At 42.4% G+C, this 16,895-nt stretch overlaps 1 protein-coding gene across 1 annotated transcript; it reads left to right on the forward strand.

Moving 5' to 3' along the window:
• Positions 1-5,433: 5,433 nt before the first annotated feature.
• DYNLRB1 (dynein light chain roadblock-type 1) lies at positions 5,434-15,351 on the forward strand. The gene is made up of 4 exons (XM_051979163.1): positions 5,434-5,532; positions 8,831-8,906; positions 12,395-12,562; positions 14,946-15,351. The coding sequence occupies exons 1-4, from the start codon at positions 5,530-5,532 to the stop codon at positions 14,987-14,989; spliced, it is 291 nt and encodes a 96-aa protein (XP_051835123.1). The 5' UTR covers positions 5,434-5,529; the 3' UTR covers positions 14,990-15,351.
• Positions 15,352-16,895: the final 1,544 nt, after the last annotated feature.

Raw genomic sequence — 16,895 nt, forward strand, 5'->3', positions numbered from 1 at the left:
TATCCCCATTTTTGAGATGGGGTAATTGAGGCAAATAGCAGTTAGGTGACTAGCAAAGAGCTCTGTGAGGTCCCCCCTGAAAAAATGATGACTGGATCTAAACAGGAAAGGTTTTCTGGAGTAGATAGCATTTCACATGGGCACTGATGGAAAGGAGCCAGCCAAATGCATAAAAATATGCTAGGTTTGGAGTTTGATGACCTGGCTTTGAAACTCATTTCTGCTACGTTTCAAATAGTGTAACCCTGGGGAAATCATTTTGCTTTTCTGGGCCTTAGTTTTCTCATCTGTAAAATGAAGGGGCTGGACTGGATGACCAGCATCCCCTTCATATCTAAACCTCCGAACTCTTCAGCTCTTGATGCTGTATTATCTCAGAATGCTAGGTAAGAAAATGGAGAGGCACAAGAAAAGCTAAAAATAGACAGGATGGTGTATGGTTGAAGGTTTAAATGCCTGCAAGGGAGCTTTGCCTTTATGTGGTGTAGGGAACAAGGGCTTATTGAAACTTGAAAAACAGAAGTGACTCCTCTTGCTACCCCTATGATCATGTACATGAGGAAGGGTAGAGTAGTAGATGGATTGAAGATGTAAATACTAGCACAAAGAACTAGGTTATGGCAGCAGTGCAGGAGGTAATGATAAGGGCCTGAATTAGAGCTGTGGCCATAGGAATGGAAAAGTGGGCAGGTTGGGAGAGAAACAATCTCTTTGGGGGAAGCCTATGTACCATAAAGTCTTAACACCCAAACCTCTAGGTACACCCCCTGAACTTCTTGAACCCCTCTCATTCTGCCTTGTATTATTTGTGTACCTAGGTCTCCCAGTACTGTAAATTCCTTGACAGGAGACTTGCTTTTTTTTTCATCTTACGCACAACATCTAATAGTGCTCTGTAGATTTCAAAAATTTGGACCACAGATCTAAAATGGACAAGAGAGGTCAGAGATCATTTAGGCCAAGCTCTTCGTTTTAAAGATTAGGAAACTGAATGAAGCCCATGAAGGTGAAAGAACTTGCCCAAGATCACACAGGTAGCAAGTAGCAGAACCAGGCTCACAATTCACATTTAACAAATATAATCCCTGAAAGCTCAAACCTCTTCTAAAACCTTCCAAGCTCCAAGGACACCCATCACCCGGTTTTCCTTCTATGGAGCTGGCTAATAATCTGCCTCTTCAAGTTCTGCCTTTCACTCTTGATTTTGCCCTTTGTCTCTGACCAAAACAAATCTAAACATCTCCATATGCTTTGAAAGAGCAATCATCTTCTCCAGGCCCTACTAAACATGATTTACCAGATGTGGCCTAATTAGAGTAGAGGACAAGAAGCCTTTTTATTCCTTTGTTTTAGACACTAGTATTAGTTTTGTTGCTGTGCAACTTTGGGGGTTTTCTTGGCAAAAACACTGGAGTGGTTTGTCATTTCCTTCTACAGCTCATTTTACAGATGAAGAAACTGAGGCAAACAGGGTTCAGGGACTTGCCTAGCATCATCACACAGTAAGTATTTGAGGTCCTTCCTGACTGCAGGCACTGCACCACCTAGCTGCTCCTTTTATTAATAAATATGCCCCGGATTTATAAGTTACTTTTTTTTTAGCCTTCATTTCACTTATTAGCTAATACCCCTCACGTTATTTTGCCTATGAACTGCTGCTCAGGTACATCTTTACTATTTTTATCAATTAATTTTTTGAACCCGTCTATGATTCTCATATGACTAAACTGAACTTGTTAGTCCAAATTCTGTTTTCATATGATAGCCATTCTTCTCATATATGTCATTTTAAATTTCATAAGGATAACAGGATCTTTGAGCTAGAAGTGCCTTAAAGGCCACCTAGCCTAATTTCATTTTATAGATGAGGCAAGTATGGTTGTGGTTAGCTGACTTGTCTAGGATGACACTTCAAACTCGCGTCCTCTCACTAAATGCAGTTCCTTTCTTGGACCAATATACTTTCAAAGAATCTTAGCCAGCATGGAACTGCAGATTTTGGAAACAGAACAAGGTTCTCCTGGTTCTTCACTGTACTGAATTCTGCATGGCCAAGCCTGGGTACATCTATCCCAAAGACAAAACTCTCTAGTCCTGCCATCATCATAATAAACTGGCTGCTGCCATAAAAGAAAAAAGTAATTTTTTAATTAATTTTTAAAGTAATTTTTAAGTAATTAACAACATGCTGTCCTAGTATTCCATGAGCCCAAGTAGTTTTACACTAACATATGAATGCTTTTTTTTTTTTAAATTTTATTTTATTTAATAATAACTTTGTATTGACAAAATCCATGCCAGGGTAATTTTTTACATTATCCCTTGCACTCGCTTATGTTTCGATTTTTTTTTTCCCCTCCCTCCCTCCACCCCCCCCCCCCAAGATGGCAAGCAGTCCTATAAATGTTAAAATATGTTGCAGTATATCCTAGATACAATACATATTTGCAGAACCGAACAGTTCTCCTGTTGCACAGGGAGAATTGGATTCAGAAGGTAAAAATAACTCGGGAAGAAAATCAAAAATGCAAATAGTTCACATTCGTTTCCCAGTGTTCCTTCTTTAGGTATAGCTGTTTCTGTCCATCATTTATCCTATATGAATGCTTTTTATTCCTCTGCTCAGATTTAATCTGTAATGATTCACCGTTGCCTACAAAATAAAATATAAAATCCTGAATCTGGCATATAAGGCTATCTACAACAAAAGTAGCATTTAATAAGCAACTCTCCAGGGAGAAAAAGTATACTTTTTTTTTAGCTTTATATTTCAGTAATTTCATTTTCCCATCACTTTTTTAATCTAGACAATTAACAAAACAATAATCCAAAACCTGGTTTATAGCATTCGCCCGTTTCTTAGTGGTAAACACTGGCACTGAAAATTGGAACAGTGAGGTAGGTGCCTTCAGCACACCCTGTACCTTAACTCTCCAATCTTGTGTCTCCTTTTTTTCCCTCAGAATGGAACAGCATACCTGCATTGAAATTCCTCCCTTTAAAGGCCCAGTTCAGGCAAAACACCTTCATAAAGCCTTACCTTAACCCTCCCACTATGCCCAAGCTAAAAGTGGTTTTTGTTTCCACCTTGACTTGCCTTGTTTTTTCATATCACTGTTAATTCTGATCCTTCTTCCCTATCATTAGTTACTAGCTCTCTGAAAGGGATATCTTTGTGCAATAATACAACTGCTTGTTTATTAAATTGAAGTAGATGATGATGCAAGGAGTCTCATTATAGATAATGAAACATATACTGATTGTGGCTTGTCATGGAAAGGCAGGCAGGTAATGTCAGATAAGGGGACACATCTTTTGACTATGAGTTCAAAAAGCCCCAAATTCCTCTTCTTTGTTTTTGGCTGAGGCAATTGGGGTCAAGTGACTTGCCCAGGGTCACACAGCTAGGAAGTGTTAAGTGTATGAGACCAGATTTGACTCAGATCCTCCTGACTTCAGGGCTGGTGCTTTCTCCACTGCACATCTAGCTGCCCCTCCTTTAGTGTTTAAAGCCCTTCACAATATGGATTTATTAGAGATTATCATCCCTTTCCCTCTATGGCTGGAATAGCCAAACTTGTTTGTTCCCCGTACAGGTTCCACTTTCTGCTTCTGTGTAATGCTCTCTTCTCTCACTTCCCGCTCCCAGAATTTAAGCTTTTTGCTTTGCTTGACTCAAATACCACATTCTTCAAGTGGCTTCCAAGTTAATTAATAAATCTCGGCTGGTGGAAGGAAAGTCTCCAAGACCAGTACTCTTTCCACTACAATATACTGCCTTCTCTGTGACCTGTCATGGCTTTGACTACCTGATTACAAAGCACCTGTCACTAGCACGGCAACATATGCCCCATTCCTGGAGGAGAAAAGACAAGTTGCGACAAGCCACTTGCCCGAGTCCTTGCCCTGGCTCCAAATCCAGAATGTTCTGGCCAAGACAGAAAGGCAGGCAAACCCTGGCGGCCAGGTGGTCCCCTTCTGCCACGACCAAGGCCCAAGGAGAAGGGAAGCCTGAGCCCAACTCGGCTCCCAGACTGAACTCGGGGGACCTTTCCAAGCTGGCCCGATGGGTGCTAAGCGGGGATCGGGGCCGGGACACATGAAAACCAATGTTCTCAGCACTCAATGAGTAGTTTTCAAAAGCATTCATGAAATGTTTGTGTCCCCAGCTCTGTGCTAAATGCTTAGGATATAATGACAAAAATCGAAAATATCCACTGAATTTTGTTTCCATCCTATAGAATCCCCTGTTCTGAGGACAGGCCTTCTAGAAAGCCCAGCATAAAGCAGAATAGCCCGGTAACAGTGCAGAGAGCTCTGAACTTGGAATCGGGAGGGTGGCTCCAAATCCGCCATTTCCTCTCAAGGCCAAGGGTTGCCTCCACTATAGGATGCAATACAGCTAATCTCATTAGAGATTACCTCATAAAGCTGTGAAAATCATTTAAAATGGCAACAATCCAAAGCACTTTCAACGCAAACCTCTGAGGTAGAAGGTGCAAGTCATAGCCACTCATTACCAATGAGCAAAGTGGGACCGAGAGGTGAGGCTCACTGCCTCGTACCACGAGTGGCCACCGTTCCAATCTGTCTCCCGAGACCTAATCCAGCGCGCTCTGCTGCTGTACTGCCATCCTGAGGGGCAAGGCAAAGCAGATCCTACCCTATTTGTGGGGGATCCCCAGCTCCAGGAGAATTAAGGGAAAGTAAAAGTCGCTTTGGTTTACGGAGTGAAGCACAGCAGAAGCAGTTACGTAGTCAAAGAGAAAGGTCCCGTACCAACGCCCCCAAGGGGGAAGTTTTGGGGGGCTGGGTCAGAGCCCTGCGCCCCTGACCTGTCTGACTCTGACGTCACAGGGCCCTTTCTCATTCGCTCTGGAGCCCAACACCGTAGAAAATCCTAACATTCTCCCCATTTCTCGAGGAGAAAACCAGTTGCGACACGTCCACTTGCCCGAGTCGTGAGCGGCCCACGGCTCCAAATCCACAGTGCTAGGGAAAGAGACGCAAGCCCTCCCCACTCCCTCCTTCCCCCGATTCCGAAGGCCTCGCGAAGGAAAGCCTGAGCCCAACCCTTCGGCTCCCAGACGGCGCAAGGTCGCCCTGAAGGGCGCGGAGCCGGAATCTGAGCCCGGATCCTTCCACATAGCCCACCGCTCACCCGGGCAGCCGTCCCACCCCACAGCGGTTCTTGGGGAGGGAGTGACGCGCACGCTACAGAAAAGTCACAGTCCCTCCGCACTACACTCCGCAGAGGGAGGGCGCGTCTGTGGCGTCACGCCGCGGAGCTCGCGCTGGGCTGTGCTTCCTGCTCGCGCTGTGCCAATCACCGAAGGAGCGGGGGGAGTGGACGGCCAAGAGCCCACTTTCTAGAAAGACTCTGACCCGGCACTGGCTCTAAAAGATGCCAATCGTGAGTGTCACCCTGTTTACAGGGTTGGATTGCGCAGGCGCTGAAGGGAGTGTCTGGACAGGGTTGGGCGCCCCCGCCTCTTTTGTAGCCGCGGTGTTGTCGTTTCTGTCGATAGGATGGTAAGTGCCGGATCCTGGCTGGAGGAAGCCTTAACCCTAGCCTTGGTTCTCTCATGGCCTGCTGCCTTACGCCGAAGCCCTCCTGCCTTCTGGAATTCCGTGCCATGCGACTGGGTCTGGAGACAGGCTGACGGGAAGAGGGTGGGAACTATAGCACCGGGACCCGAATCCCGGGGGACCGGAAGTCGCTGCCTCTCCCCGGCCCTGGCTCGTAGAGGATGGATTGGCCTGGGATGCTCAGGCCTGAGAAGCGTCCTTTGCCCTTTACCCCACCTCACCCCACCCGACCCCGCTCTTACTTCTCTAGGCTCCTCCCCTTCTCCCCCCAACCTCATCTCGGTAGTCGCGAAGCATCTTAAGAACAGAATTGTACAATCCCGGGAAGGCTCGCGGAGGTCTTAGTGCAGCGTCCAGCGTCCACAAGACCACTCCCAGCGTCCGTGTGGTAGTCAGTCATGGGCCCTTTGCTAAAACTGGCGGGTGCTTGGTCACTTGTCTCCCAGCTCTGTTGAAATGAACCCAGAGACAGAAGTTGCTGCTGCTGCTGCTTTTCAGTTCTGTTACGGGAAAGCTGTGCGTTCTTCCGCACGCTGAGCCGCATTTGTCCCCTTCCTGATTATAATACTAAAATAAATTAAGTCCCCCGGCCACACGACAGCCTGTTACTTGAGTACAGTCATGTTCCTTACCTGAGTTTTCTTCGGCTTAAGCGATCCTTTTAAAAGGCAGCCCAAACACTCTAGAGATGGCCTATTTAGGATTTGGAACAGCAGGACCGTCACCGCTTTATATGCTGGACCTTTTTCCTCTCCTAAGGTAGGCTGGCTGCTTCGGATCACTTGAGTTTTTTAAGTTGCCTTGTCACACCATTGGCCCATTCAGATCTGTAACCCCTAATTTTTTTCTCACTTAAGTATGTCTTCCCTGTTCTGCAGTTGTACAGTTTATTTTTTTTGAACCTAAGTGAGGAGATTTTACATCCTGGTACATGGAATATACCACAGGATATCACCAGGATGACGGGAAACCGTATATCAACATTATTTCTGCTTGCTTTAATTCTTTTTCTTTCATCTGTAGATTTTATTCGTTTGCTTGCTTTTTTGATACCATTTATTTGTATCTGGATTTACTGATAATCCTAAATATACCTCCCTACCCCAAATGTTCACCTATTTTCTAGCTATTGTCAGGTCTTTTTGCGTTTGCAGAATTTGGCATGCCCAAATTATCCTCCTTCGTTTAGGGGAACTTTCACATTGTTGGATTTATTGCATCACGAGTCTAATAAGAGCAGAAAATAACCAAATAATGAACCACATTCCAACTGGCTCCTGGAAGAAAGTGCTTCTCCATGAAATCCATAGTCCAGTTTTACTGAGAGAAAGGAATGCTTGGGACCAAAAGGTTTTTCTTTGAAGTGAGCCTTCTGAAGTAAAATTGACTTTACCTCCTTTGAGGGTTTTACCTTTGACCTCTGTTCAGTATCCTGTTTATAAATTCCTAAGTGTTTACCATTAGCATAGAATAAATATTCAGAGTCCTTGTCACACATTTCTTGCATAAAACTTTTTGTGATGTGTCAGATCTTCTGGTGTTAGTTAATTAAATGCATTAAGTCTCTGAGTCTGTCCTCCCTTCCCTTAATGGACTTTTGCTTCCTTGAAGATGTTTTGAATTTTTTGTTTGTACACCAGACTATAAGGTTTCTACTTGTTAAATGACTGTTGTTTTCTTCTAGTTGTTTTAAAGAGACATGAATACAGGAGATACATATAACCCTTTCCCCAATGCAACAGATATAACATGTTTTATTTTTACAAGTTTGTTTTTACAAAAAGTTTCACAGGCATGAAGATGTTTTACATATTCTGACTTAATTTATATTTGCAACCACCCTCTTTGAAATTAGCTAGGATTGGTATTTTCAACCCATTTTATAGGTGAGAAAAGTGAGGCTTAGAATGGTCTTCCCACTGTCCTACAATTAGCAGTGGATAAGATAGGACTCAAACCAAACTTGTGAGTCAAAATTCAGGAACCTTAGCTAAGGCACAGCTTTATCTATATGCATAGTAAATCATTCAGGTGGTATGTAGTGTATAAATTCAGCTACTTTAATAGGGTTTGGGGTTAAGCAAAAAAATTTTGGAACTTATATAAGCAATGTAAATTTTTAGATTCCTGTTATTTACCTATAATATAGCTGAACCATAACACCAATAATATTGAAGGACCCAACTACTTTTAATAACATTTTCTTCCAGTAGAATATAAGCTTCTCAAGGATGGGGCGCTATTTTTCATTTTCTCTTTCTACCTCAGAGCTAGCCCAGTTCCCTGTACATAGTAGGAAAGAGAAGAAAAAGGATTGAATATTTATTAAACAACCTCCTATGTGCCAAGCCTTGTGCTGTGAGACTTTTGAGTTATTTCATTTGATTCTTACAATAATCCAGGGGAGTAGGTGCTATTATGATATCCATTTTACAGTTGAGAAAACGAAATATACAGGATTGGTCACATAACTGTTAAGTGTCTGAGGAAAATTTTGAAGACTAAATTTTCTGTATTCTAGGCCCACTATGCTGGACCTCCATAGTATGTATTTAAATGAATTAAAATGGAGATTTGAGTATGGGAAGAGTACTCTAAAGAAGAAAAAATAAATCAACTATTTTGCTTTCTCCTTTTGTGTTTAAGCAGTTAAAGATGGAATTAAAGAGGACTTCTGGATAGCAAAGAGTATTCCAGGCAGTTTCCAAACCCTAGAGAGGGGATGGAGAATCTACTATTTCTAGTTGATCTTTGATGATAAGATAAACTCTGGACTTTAAATAGGAGCCCATAGAAGTTGTTCCTATTTAAAGGAATTTTATAACTTAAGTATCCTTGTCTCATATGCATTAAGCATTCCTCCTCCATAGATAAGAGATAGTTGAAGAAGAAATGTTATCATTATTCTGTGCATCCTCATCAGGAATGTTAAGAAATGTTCCCTCTACTGTAGGGATGATGCATTAGACTCTATGATGATAATCGTGGCCTGGTTTGTATTGGGTTTGAAGAAATTTCACTATGACAAAATCCTGTGGGAATAATAGAAAAGAATCAGCTGAAGTGGAAACTCTAGCATCCAAGGAAATGTTTTAATGAACCCAGTGCCAACAATTCCCGGAGAAGTTTAAGGGAGGAATCAGGGGAAGTGGGTATTACCTTGGGGAGATTGGTATCCAAGTGAACTTGGGAAGTGTTCCTGATTTTCTTGTTTCTTCTCTCATGTCTTTTCATTTGCCAGGCTGAGGTAGAAGAAACCCTAAAACGAATCCAGAGCCAGAAGGGAGTACAAGGGATCATTGTTGTCAATGCAGAAGGTATTTATTCCCCTTCTCTGACTATCCAAGAGAGCTGCCATTCCTTACAGTTATTGCCAAATTTTTATACTCTTGGTTTTGTTTTATTCTTAACGTAGTACATGGACCATGGCTTCTTAATTCTATTTTACAAAACAAGAAACTGAGGCAGCAGAGTGTGGTGAACAGAACCCTGAACCTGAGTTTCAGTCCTGGGTCTGCCATGCTCTAGTTGTATGATCAAGGGCAAGTTACCACCACTCCCTGGAAATGATTCCTTATCTGTTAAATGATGGAATTGGACTAGATGATCTTTGATGTCTCTTATAGCTCCGACATTCTGGTGTTCTTTTTTCCATATGCCAGGATTGTCCCTAGCCAGTTAGAAACCCCCTGAGCTCCACGTTCTTCATGGTACATCCAGGAAAGAGGGAGAAGGCAGAATGATAATGAAGAAATGGTTATTAAATATCTTGTCATTCAAACTTCTTTAGAAACCTTAGCCAGAACCCAGGCACAATTGTTTCTGTAAGGGCTTATCTATGATTAATCCCTTGAGGGGAGGGGTAAGAAGATGAATTTAATATTACCAAGTATCTTACTTCAGATCTAAAGTAGCCAACTTGACATTATGCATTTTCAAGTGTAGTAATGGTAGTTTTCAGGTGTTCTAATGCATATATAAAAAGTTACTTCTGATTCTTGTAGAATTGCAGACTACTACATTGCAGACTCTTTGATGGAAAACATATGTATCCTATTTCATCTTTGTGTAGGGAGGCCTCCAGTTCCAGAGAAAACATGGGATATGCATGGCTCAAAGTGTGTGATGTGAAAGACACTATCCAAATGGAACTCATTCCATGTAAACTTGAGCTCTGATCCTGAAATCTGGGTATCATTTATATGTCCAGTGTCAAACACAGTATCTTGCAGGACAAGGAGTAGATAATTATTGAATGTTTGAGTAATAAGGATTCTTGTAATCCCTTGTTGTACAGAGATGAAACCAGTGCTCAGACCGAGTAGTAGTTTGCTTGTGGTCACACAGTGGGACTCATATCTCCTCCTCAGTGCAGCACATTCTGCAACTTATGAATTGGGGGTAGGGGCGGGGGAGGGGATAATATTTATGCAGTTTTTGGAGATGAAAGATGAAACCTTAGTATGGTCTGAATTCTTGCAGGATTTGAGAGAGAAGGATAATTGAGAAGTACATGAATAAAGCCTTTTAGACACTGTGAAAATCAAGGTATTTCCAAGCATACCCCACATGGTGAGGATGAGAAACCAGATGGTTTGCTTCTGAATTTACCCTCTCTTGGGTCAGGAACTTTCAGCTGCTTAAGATCACCCCCTCAGTTAAGCAACTACTTGTTTTTTCAGATCTTTGTCTGAACTACTTTGGACAGAGCCAAGACTCATTCCCAGAACCAAATTTTGAAAGTACTACTGAAAGCACCAGCATTTTGGTGGATCAACTCTGACAGATCCTGGGATTAAATTGATAAATATGTCAGATCATTTCCTTAAGCCCTCCAAAAAGATAGAGGAATTGGACTTAATCCTTTCTCTGCCTCGTTGTAAAAATAAAAACGATAACAGATTTGTATGTTTCTGACAGTTTTCACAATCCTTTCAAATATTTTATTGTTACTTACTAGAGGTAGGGTAAGAACTATTCCCACTTTACAGATGAGTAAACTGAAGCCTGAAGAGATTTTTTTCTCAAGGGAACATGGCTTGTTAAGGCTGGAATTCAGTCACAAGTTTTCTCTTTCCACATCATTGTCAGACTCACTCCAAGATGGAGCAAGAGAAAGAATTTGTTAGGCACTTACTTTACATCGTGTACTATACTAAGCACTAGGGATACAAATATAAGCAAACAAGAAAGTCTCTGCTCTCAAGGTTACATTCTAGAGGGAAATGGAAGGGTTAGGACTAGGGGAGTTGGGTAAAAGCCTGGATCTTCCTCCACTGCCAGAAAGATAAGGCAAAAGTTTACCTATTAGAGCTCAGGGCCTCTGGTGGAGAGGTAGAGATGACATGGAGCATGCTGGGAAATATCTTAGGACTCCAGAAAAATAAGGCAAATGTTTCTCTCAAAATTTAGGAATCCTAGGAAGAAGGTTAACTTTGCTCATCTTCCCCTTGAGGTAAATGGGTATAATCTTACCTATATGGGATTAATTGCCCTGGCTCTTGCACAATGAGCATCTGTCACATTCAGCCTTAAGGTGAACCACTTACTGCATTGCTAGACTCTGTGCCTAGGTGCTGCATGTTTATCTCACTTTGGACTGAATAGAAGGGTGGCTAGAAAAGTAATCAGGAGGCATTAACTGACTTTTCTTTCTTATTCTAATCTTAAGATACTATCTCCTAAAATGATTGCTTACTTCCACAATCAAGAATAAACATGACAATACATGAAAATATAGATAACTTACTAGTTTTAGGTATTCTGAAATCTTAGTATTTTTTCCACATTTTGTTGGTGCTGCTGTTTTGTGGAACCTTCACAGTCAGTCAGTGTGCATGCTGTTCTGTTGAATTTCATTTCATGGGATTTTTCCCATATCGCCTTTTCTGACCTTTCCCATGGTACTACCAGACACTACTATTCTTATACTACTACTAGTTTGTTAAACCAGGCTCCGGTTCCTTTTTTTTTTTTTTTTTTTTTGGATGAGGCAGTTGAGGTTAAGTGACTTGCCTAGAGTCATACAACTAGTGAGTGTTTAGTGTCTGAAGCTGAATTTAAAGTCAGATCCTCTTGACTTCAGGATCAGTGCTCTTTCCACTTTGATGCTCCAGTCATTTATCACATGATTGGTTTGTTGTTTCTTTGCTTGTTTGTTTTTTTAACATTTACATTTATTTGTATTGTAGGGACTTTATTTTTTTAATACATATTGCTTTATGAATCGTGTTGGGAAAGAAAAATTAGAGCAAAAGGGAAAAACCATGAGATAGATAAAAATAGAAAAATAGAAGTGAACCTAGCATGTCTTGATTTACATTCCGTAAGGAGATTTTCTTGGTTCTTTTTCTGGATGCAGATGGCATTTTCTGTCCAAAGTCTATTGGGATTGCTTTAGGTCACCGAACTACTGAGAAAATAACCAAGTTTTTCATAGTAGATCATCACACATTCTTGCTGTTATTGTGTACAATGTATTCCCAGTTTACTTTTTTGTTCCACATATGTGATTGGTTTCAAGTATTTTGAAGTGACTTCAGAAAATTTTTCATCTCTGAAACATGGACAAAAAGGTCCTTCCACAAAGAAAGAGGCTCATTTAAAAACGTCATCCTTACTGGACTCTAAATGAGTTTTAAATGGATAACCTTGTTTATATCATAAAACTCTCAAGATTATAAAGATTAATCTCATTTCCTAGAAGTACAACATAAGCACAAGTGGCCATTTTGGTAAATCATAGAAATGGGGAATAAGCAAAAGAACTGGCTTTGATTTTTCTCTCCACCTGTCCTTGGCACAGGCATTCCAATTAAAAGTACCATGGACAACTCCACCACCATGCAGTACGCCAACCTGATGCACAGCTTCATCCTGAAGGCTCGGGGTACTGTGAGGGACATTGACCCCCAAAATGATCTTACATTCCTGCGCATTCGCTCCAAAAAAAATGAGATTATGGTAGCTCCAGGTAAGAGTCTCACTGCCTGGATCAGATTTCAAGATTTCATTGGACTTGTCAGAAAGAATCTATATTTGGTGACACCATAGAGCGTGAATTTAGAGGGTCTTTAGAAGTCATGGTGTCACACCCCCTCATTGCACAGATGGAGAAACTGAGGCTCAGAGAATGTTTTGTGTCTTTGTGGCAATCAGGACTACAGTTCAGCTCTTGTGACTCCCACTGGAGTTCTACTTTGCCTTAACACCGGATAGCTACTATTTAAGCAAAGTATTGCTTTTTTCCAGCTGTATTCATCTATTCACATAACTAGAGAAATGGCTACTTCTATTTCTTAGTTTGCCCCATGTTTTAGACTTCTTAGAGATGAAAAAATAGATCCTAAAATTCATCTAGTCCAGCCTTCCTGATTTAAGAATTCCAGTACACACACTAATCAGCATTGGATTACATTTCTTTCCCAATTCAATAAGGAAACTATCAATGTGAATTTACATCCTGCCCTGTCCATTTCAAATAGAAATCTATGCTGTGTTTTATTTTTATTTTATCGAATGTTTCCCAATAATGTTTTAATTTGATAGGGGCTTCAAATTGGATCCCACTGGTCTATACTACTAATAAGTCACAAATCAGATCAGTGTAACATACTTTTGTCAAGTGTAACATTTTTAAAGCTCAAGAGATACAATTTTTAGATAATTAATCATTTTATTAATAGTGCTACCATATTAATAAAAGGCATGGTCATTTGATCTCTCTTAGACCAAAGACACTTATTGTGGTAGGCTCAGTTTATATGCCCTTGAAAGAGTTAGTGTTCCCAAGGATCCTTTGGTTAACAGTTAATGAGGTGGATTAATTCTAATGAAGGGATCTGAGGGATGTGATTTGATTTTGTTACTCTTACTCCCAGACCATCACTCCCAGCCTTGGGGAATCTAGACAAAGGGTTTATATCTCCCCACCCAAGGCTGAGTAAAACACAGTGGACCCAAGTCTACTTAGATTAACTTGTTTGGAAGGTTGGGTGGTATAGGCAGAGTAGAATGTTAATCTTATCTACTAGTGTCAATCCTATTCACAAATGGAGACTTTATAAAAGAGGAAAACTCTGGCTCTCTCCAAGTCATTGTTTATTTGTAGTAATTTCATTCCTGAGTTCAAAAACAGGGGCAAGAACTAGATTTCAGTCAGTCGGCATGAATTTATTGAGCATCAGTTATGTATTGTGCATTGTAACAAGTGCTAGGGACACCAGAACAGAAATAACCTTGTCCCTTCCTTCCCCGGAGAGACTGTGAACACAAGGAAGTCTCTACAAGATAATGTACCAAACACAAAGGATGAATTCATGGGCAAGAGTGCTAACCTTGGGCAGATTCAGCTTGCCTCTGCTCGTTAATGTGGAGGAAGAAAGGCCAAGTTTTTCAGTTTGATATGCTATATGTTCTCTCTTTTCAATAAACTTTCAGTGAAGATTTACTATTTTGAGAGGCCCTGGGACAGAGATGAACAAGACACGGCTGCCCTTTGCCTTTGAGGAACTAAGCTGTCGATGCCTTTATGAGCAACCTGTCTTTCCCTATAGCACAAAGGATGTCTACATTTTCTTTTAAGTGGAACACACTATATTTCTCTCTGCCTCTCTGTGTCTCTTCCCCTCCTTCCTGTCCTCTTTCCCCCTCCTTTCTCTTCCTTCCTCTCTTTCCCTCCCAGCCCCTACTGGGCAAATGGCTCTTAGCACGTTTGCCTTTAAGGGCATACTGTAGGTACTGCTACCTGAAACAAAGATGCTTCAAATCTGCATTTAAATCACACTACAACTTAGATAAGGGCAAAAATAGCCCTTATCAATTTTGCTACTGATACAAATCTTGGTAGGGGATGGATAGTTCATATATTGAGAGAAACAGGATTTTTAAAAGTAGTGATGGACTGGCTCAAATGTTGAACTGAACTGAATTAAGACGACTCTCAATAGGGATAAATGTGAAGTCTGACACTAATTTTAAAAATTAACCTTACCTGTACAAAATGGAAGGAGGCTTGGTTAGACATCATTTCATCTGAAAAAGATCTAAGGCTTTCAGTGGTCTACAAGTTCAGCATATGCCTCTGTATGATATCCAAGAAGGTTAAGGCAGTGTTCATCGGGATAAAGAGGGGTTAATGTCAGGATGAAGCCGGGAGCCTCTCTACCCCCTGGCTGGCCCAGGTGAAGACGGCCCAGAGTGGGCTGCCTCACAAGGTGTTTCTGGGGTGGTCCCCTCTTGGGGGACCCTGAGGGCTGGGGAAAGGTGAGGGCCATGAGCACTTGGTGGAGGGTAGACTTGGAGGCCCAGAGTCCAAAGTCTTGTTTGTGACATGTCTCTTTTCTTCTTTTTTTCAGATAAAGATTATTTCCTGATTGTTATCCAAAATCCATCAGAGTAATTTGCCATATTCGGGGTACCATATTTTTGTCTTTAGCTTAATAGTCTCCCCGAAAGAAATCATTAGTCTGTTCCCTCTCCCCACGGAATGGCACATGGAAAACAAAAGATGATGTCAGACTGAATTTAAAGAAATCATGTGACCCAGGGTGTGGCCCAGATTGATTTTCTTAACCTTTTCCCCACCTTGAGTGTTTGGGAGCTGCCTTGGTTCCTGAGAAAACCCCTTGACCTGGACTGGCAGGGCCGGCCTGGGGCCTCAGGCCTCCCTTCCATTCTCCCTCCACCCCTTCTGGGCCTCTGCTTCTGTTTTTAATTGTATTGCTGTCTTGAAAGGCATTTAACTAAAAGTAATCCTAATGAGTCTTCCTGTCTCTTTTAAGTGCCCAGTTGGGGAGGCCTCCCCAGGAATCACAGTAGTGGGGTGGGTTAGGGGATAAGGGGAGAGGTTCTGGGACCCAGACAGGTGGGGACAAAGCAGGCCCCCAGGAGCTCGGAAACCTTGAGGTCAAAGGGCTGGTGTTGTGGCCCAGATCAAGTTGGGGCTTATCCAGGCAACCTTCAGGGGCCCTTCGCCTTTCAACCTATGATCCAGTGACCGGTGAAGGAGTCCAACTGCTTGAGGGATGGACTGAAGGAAGGTGTGTTCTTTCCAGGGGATTTGAAGGTGGACAGGTCCCAGAATTAGTGGGAAACCATGCATCTCTTCTTTGCAGCCATACCTAGTGGATCTGGAGGGACTTGGGGCCCTATAGGGCACTGCTCTTGTTTCTGGCACGGAGGCTGACCAGGTTCCATAAGTCCATATAGCAGGGGGGGAAGGACCTTCAGGGACTTGGGAACTAGCCCAAGAGACATCCGGAGAAGAGGGGAGGAGACTTTGGAGGGATGGCCCAAGGAAGGGAGGGAGGCGTATGGAAGAAGCATGATCAATTTTCCTCCAACTGAGAAGAGCCCTTTATATGACCATTTCTGTTGTACTTTCCATGGACAGGAAGAAGGTGGAGAAGAAAATTAACTGATGATAGGAGGCCATGGGGTGGGGTTCCCTACAAAGAAAGATTCCTTTGGGTTCAAGAGATTCTGATGTCCAATTAAAGGGTTATTCACTGAGCACTTATTGTGTTGGAGTTGGGATTGCATCATGCAGGGTCACCTGTGAGTTAAACTTGCATCCAGCTTCTCCCTCATACACGTCTAGCTCCGGCTGGACAGCAACCTCTCTGCCCCAGAAAAGAGACTGAACGTTAGAGACGTTCATTGTTTATTCCTTACCAGGGATCACCTGCATTTAGCAAAGTCGCAGGTGCAGAACAGAGCGGGGGAAGGGGACCCAGACCTTGAGGGCTCATAGCAGTTAGGATTCCTCCCTGCAGAAACAGATCGAAATGAGTGGAGTAGGAGCTGTGGGAGGCTCACTGAAGGCCTTAGGGTTGAGCTAACAACTTAAAGAAAGGGCACTCAGGTCTAACTTAAGCCTGAAAGGACAGGTGAGATAGGGTGGAAGACCCTAAATTCCCTAGCAGGCCAAGGCTTGGGTAAGGGGACTGTTTTGTAGAGAAAGGGGTTTAGGAGTTAATTCCTGTTTACTAGAGGATTACTTTCTGGAACAGGCTATTTTTCCTGTCTCAGGTCACATGAAATAGTGTTGGTGGCATGAGGGTGCAAACACCACCTCTGACTAGCACCTGGTGTGTGAGTGCCAGTACCGACTCCCTGTACACCAGATGTGGCCCATGTGGAGGAGCCACGAAGGCTCACGCAGCTTTGGGGCCTAGCATATCCCGACTAATTTTCTACCTTCAAAGAAGGACACAGGACTAAACCTTGGCACTGTGATTGGGGAGAGCTTTGTGACACTCCTCAAAGGCACTCCTCCCCGTCGTCCTCTGCCTCAATCCTTTTCC

This window comes from Antechinus flavipes, chromosome 2 (genome assembly GCF_016432865.1).
Source record: "Antechinus flavipes isolate AdamAnt ecotype Samford, QLD, Australia chromosome 2, AdamAnt_v2, whole genome shotgun sequence".
Taxonomy (NCBI): domain Eukaryota; kingdom Metazoa; phylum Chordata; class Mammalia; order Dasyuromorphia; family Dasyuridae; genus Antechinus; species Antechinus flavipes.

Coding starts and splice junctions, on each gene's coding strand:
- DYNLRB1 (XM_051979163.1), top strand. Junction 8,907..12,394: donor CATTGTTGTCAATGCAGAAG/GTATTTATTCCC, acceptor TCCTTGGCACAG/GCATTCCAATTAAAAGTACC. Junction 12,563..14,945: donor TGAGATTATGGTAGCTCCAG/GTAAGAGTCTCA, acceptor TCTTTTTTTCAG/ATAAAGATTATTTCCTGATT.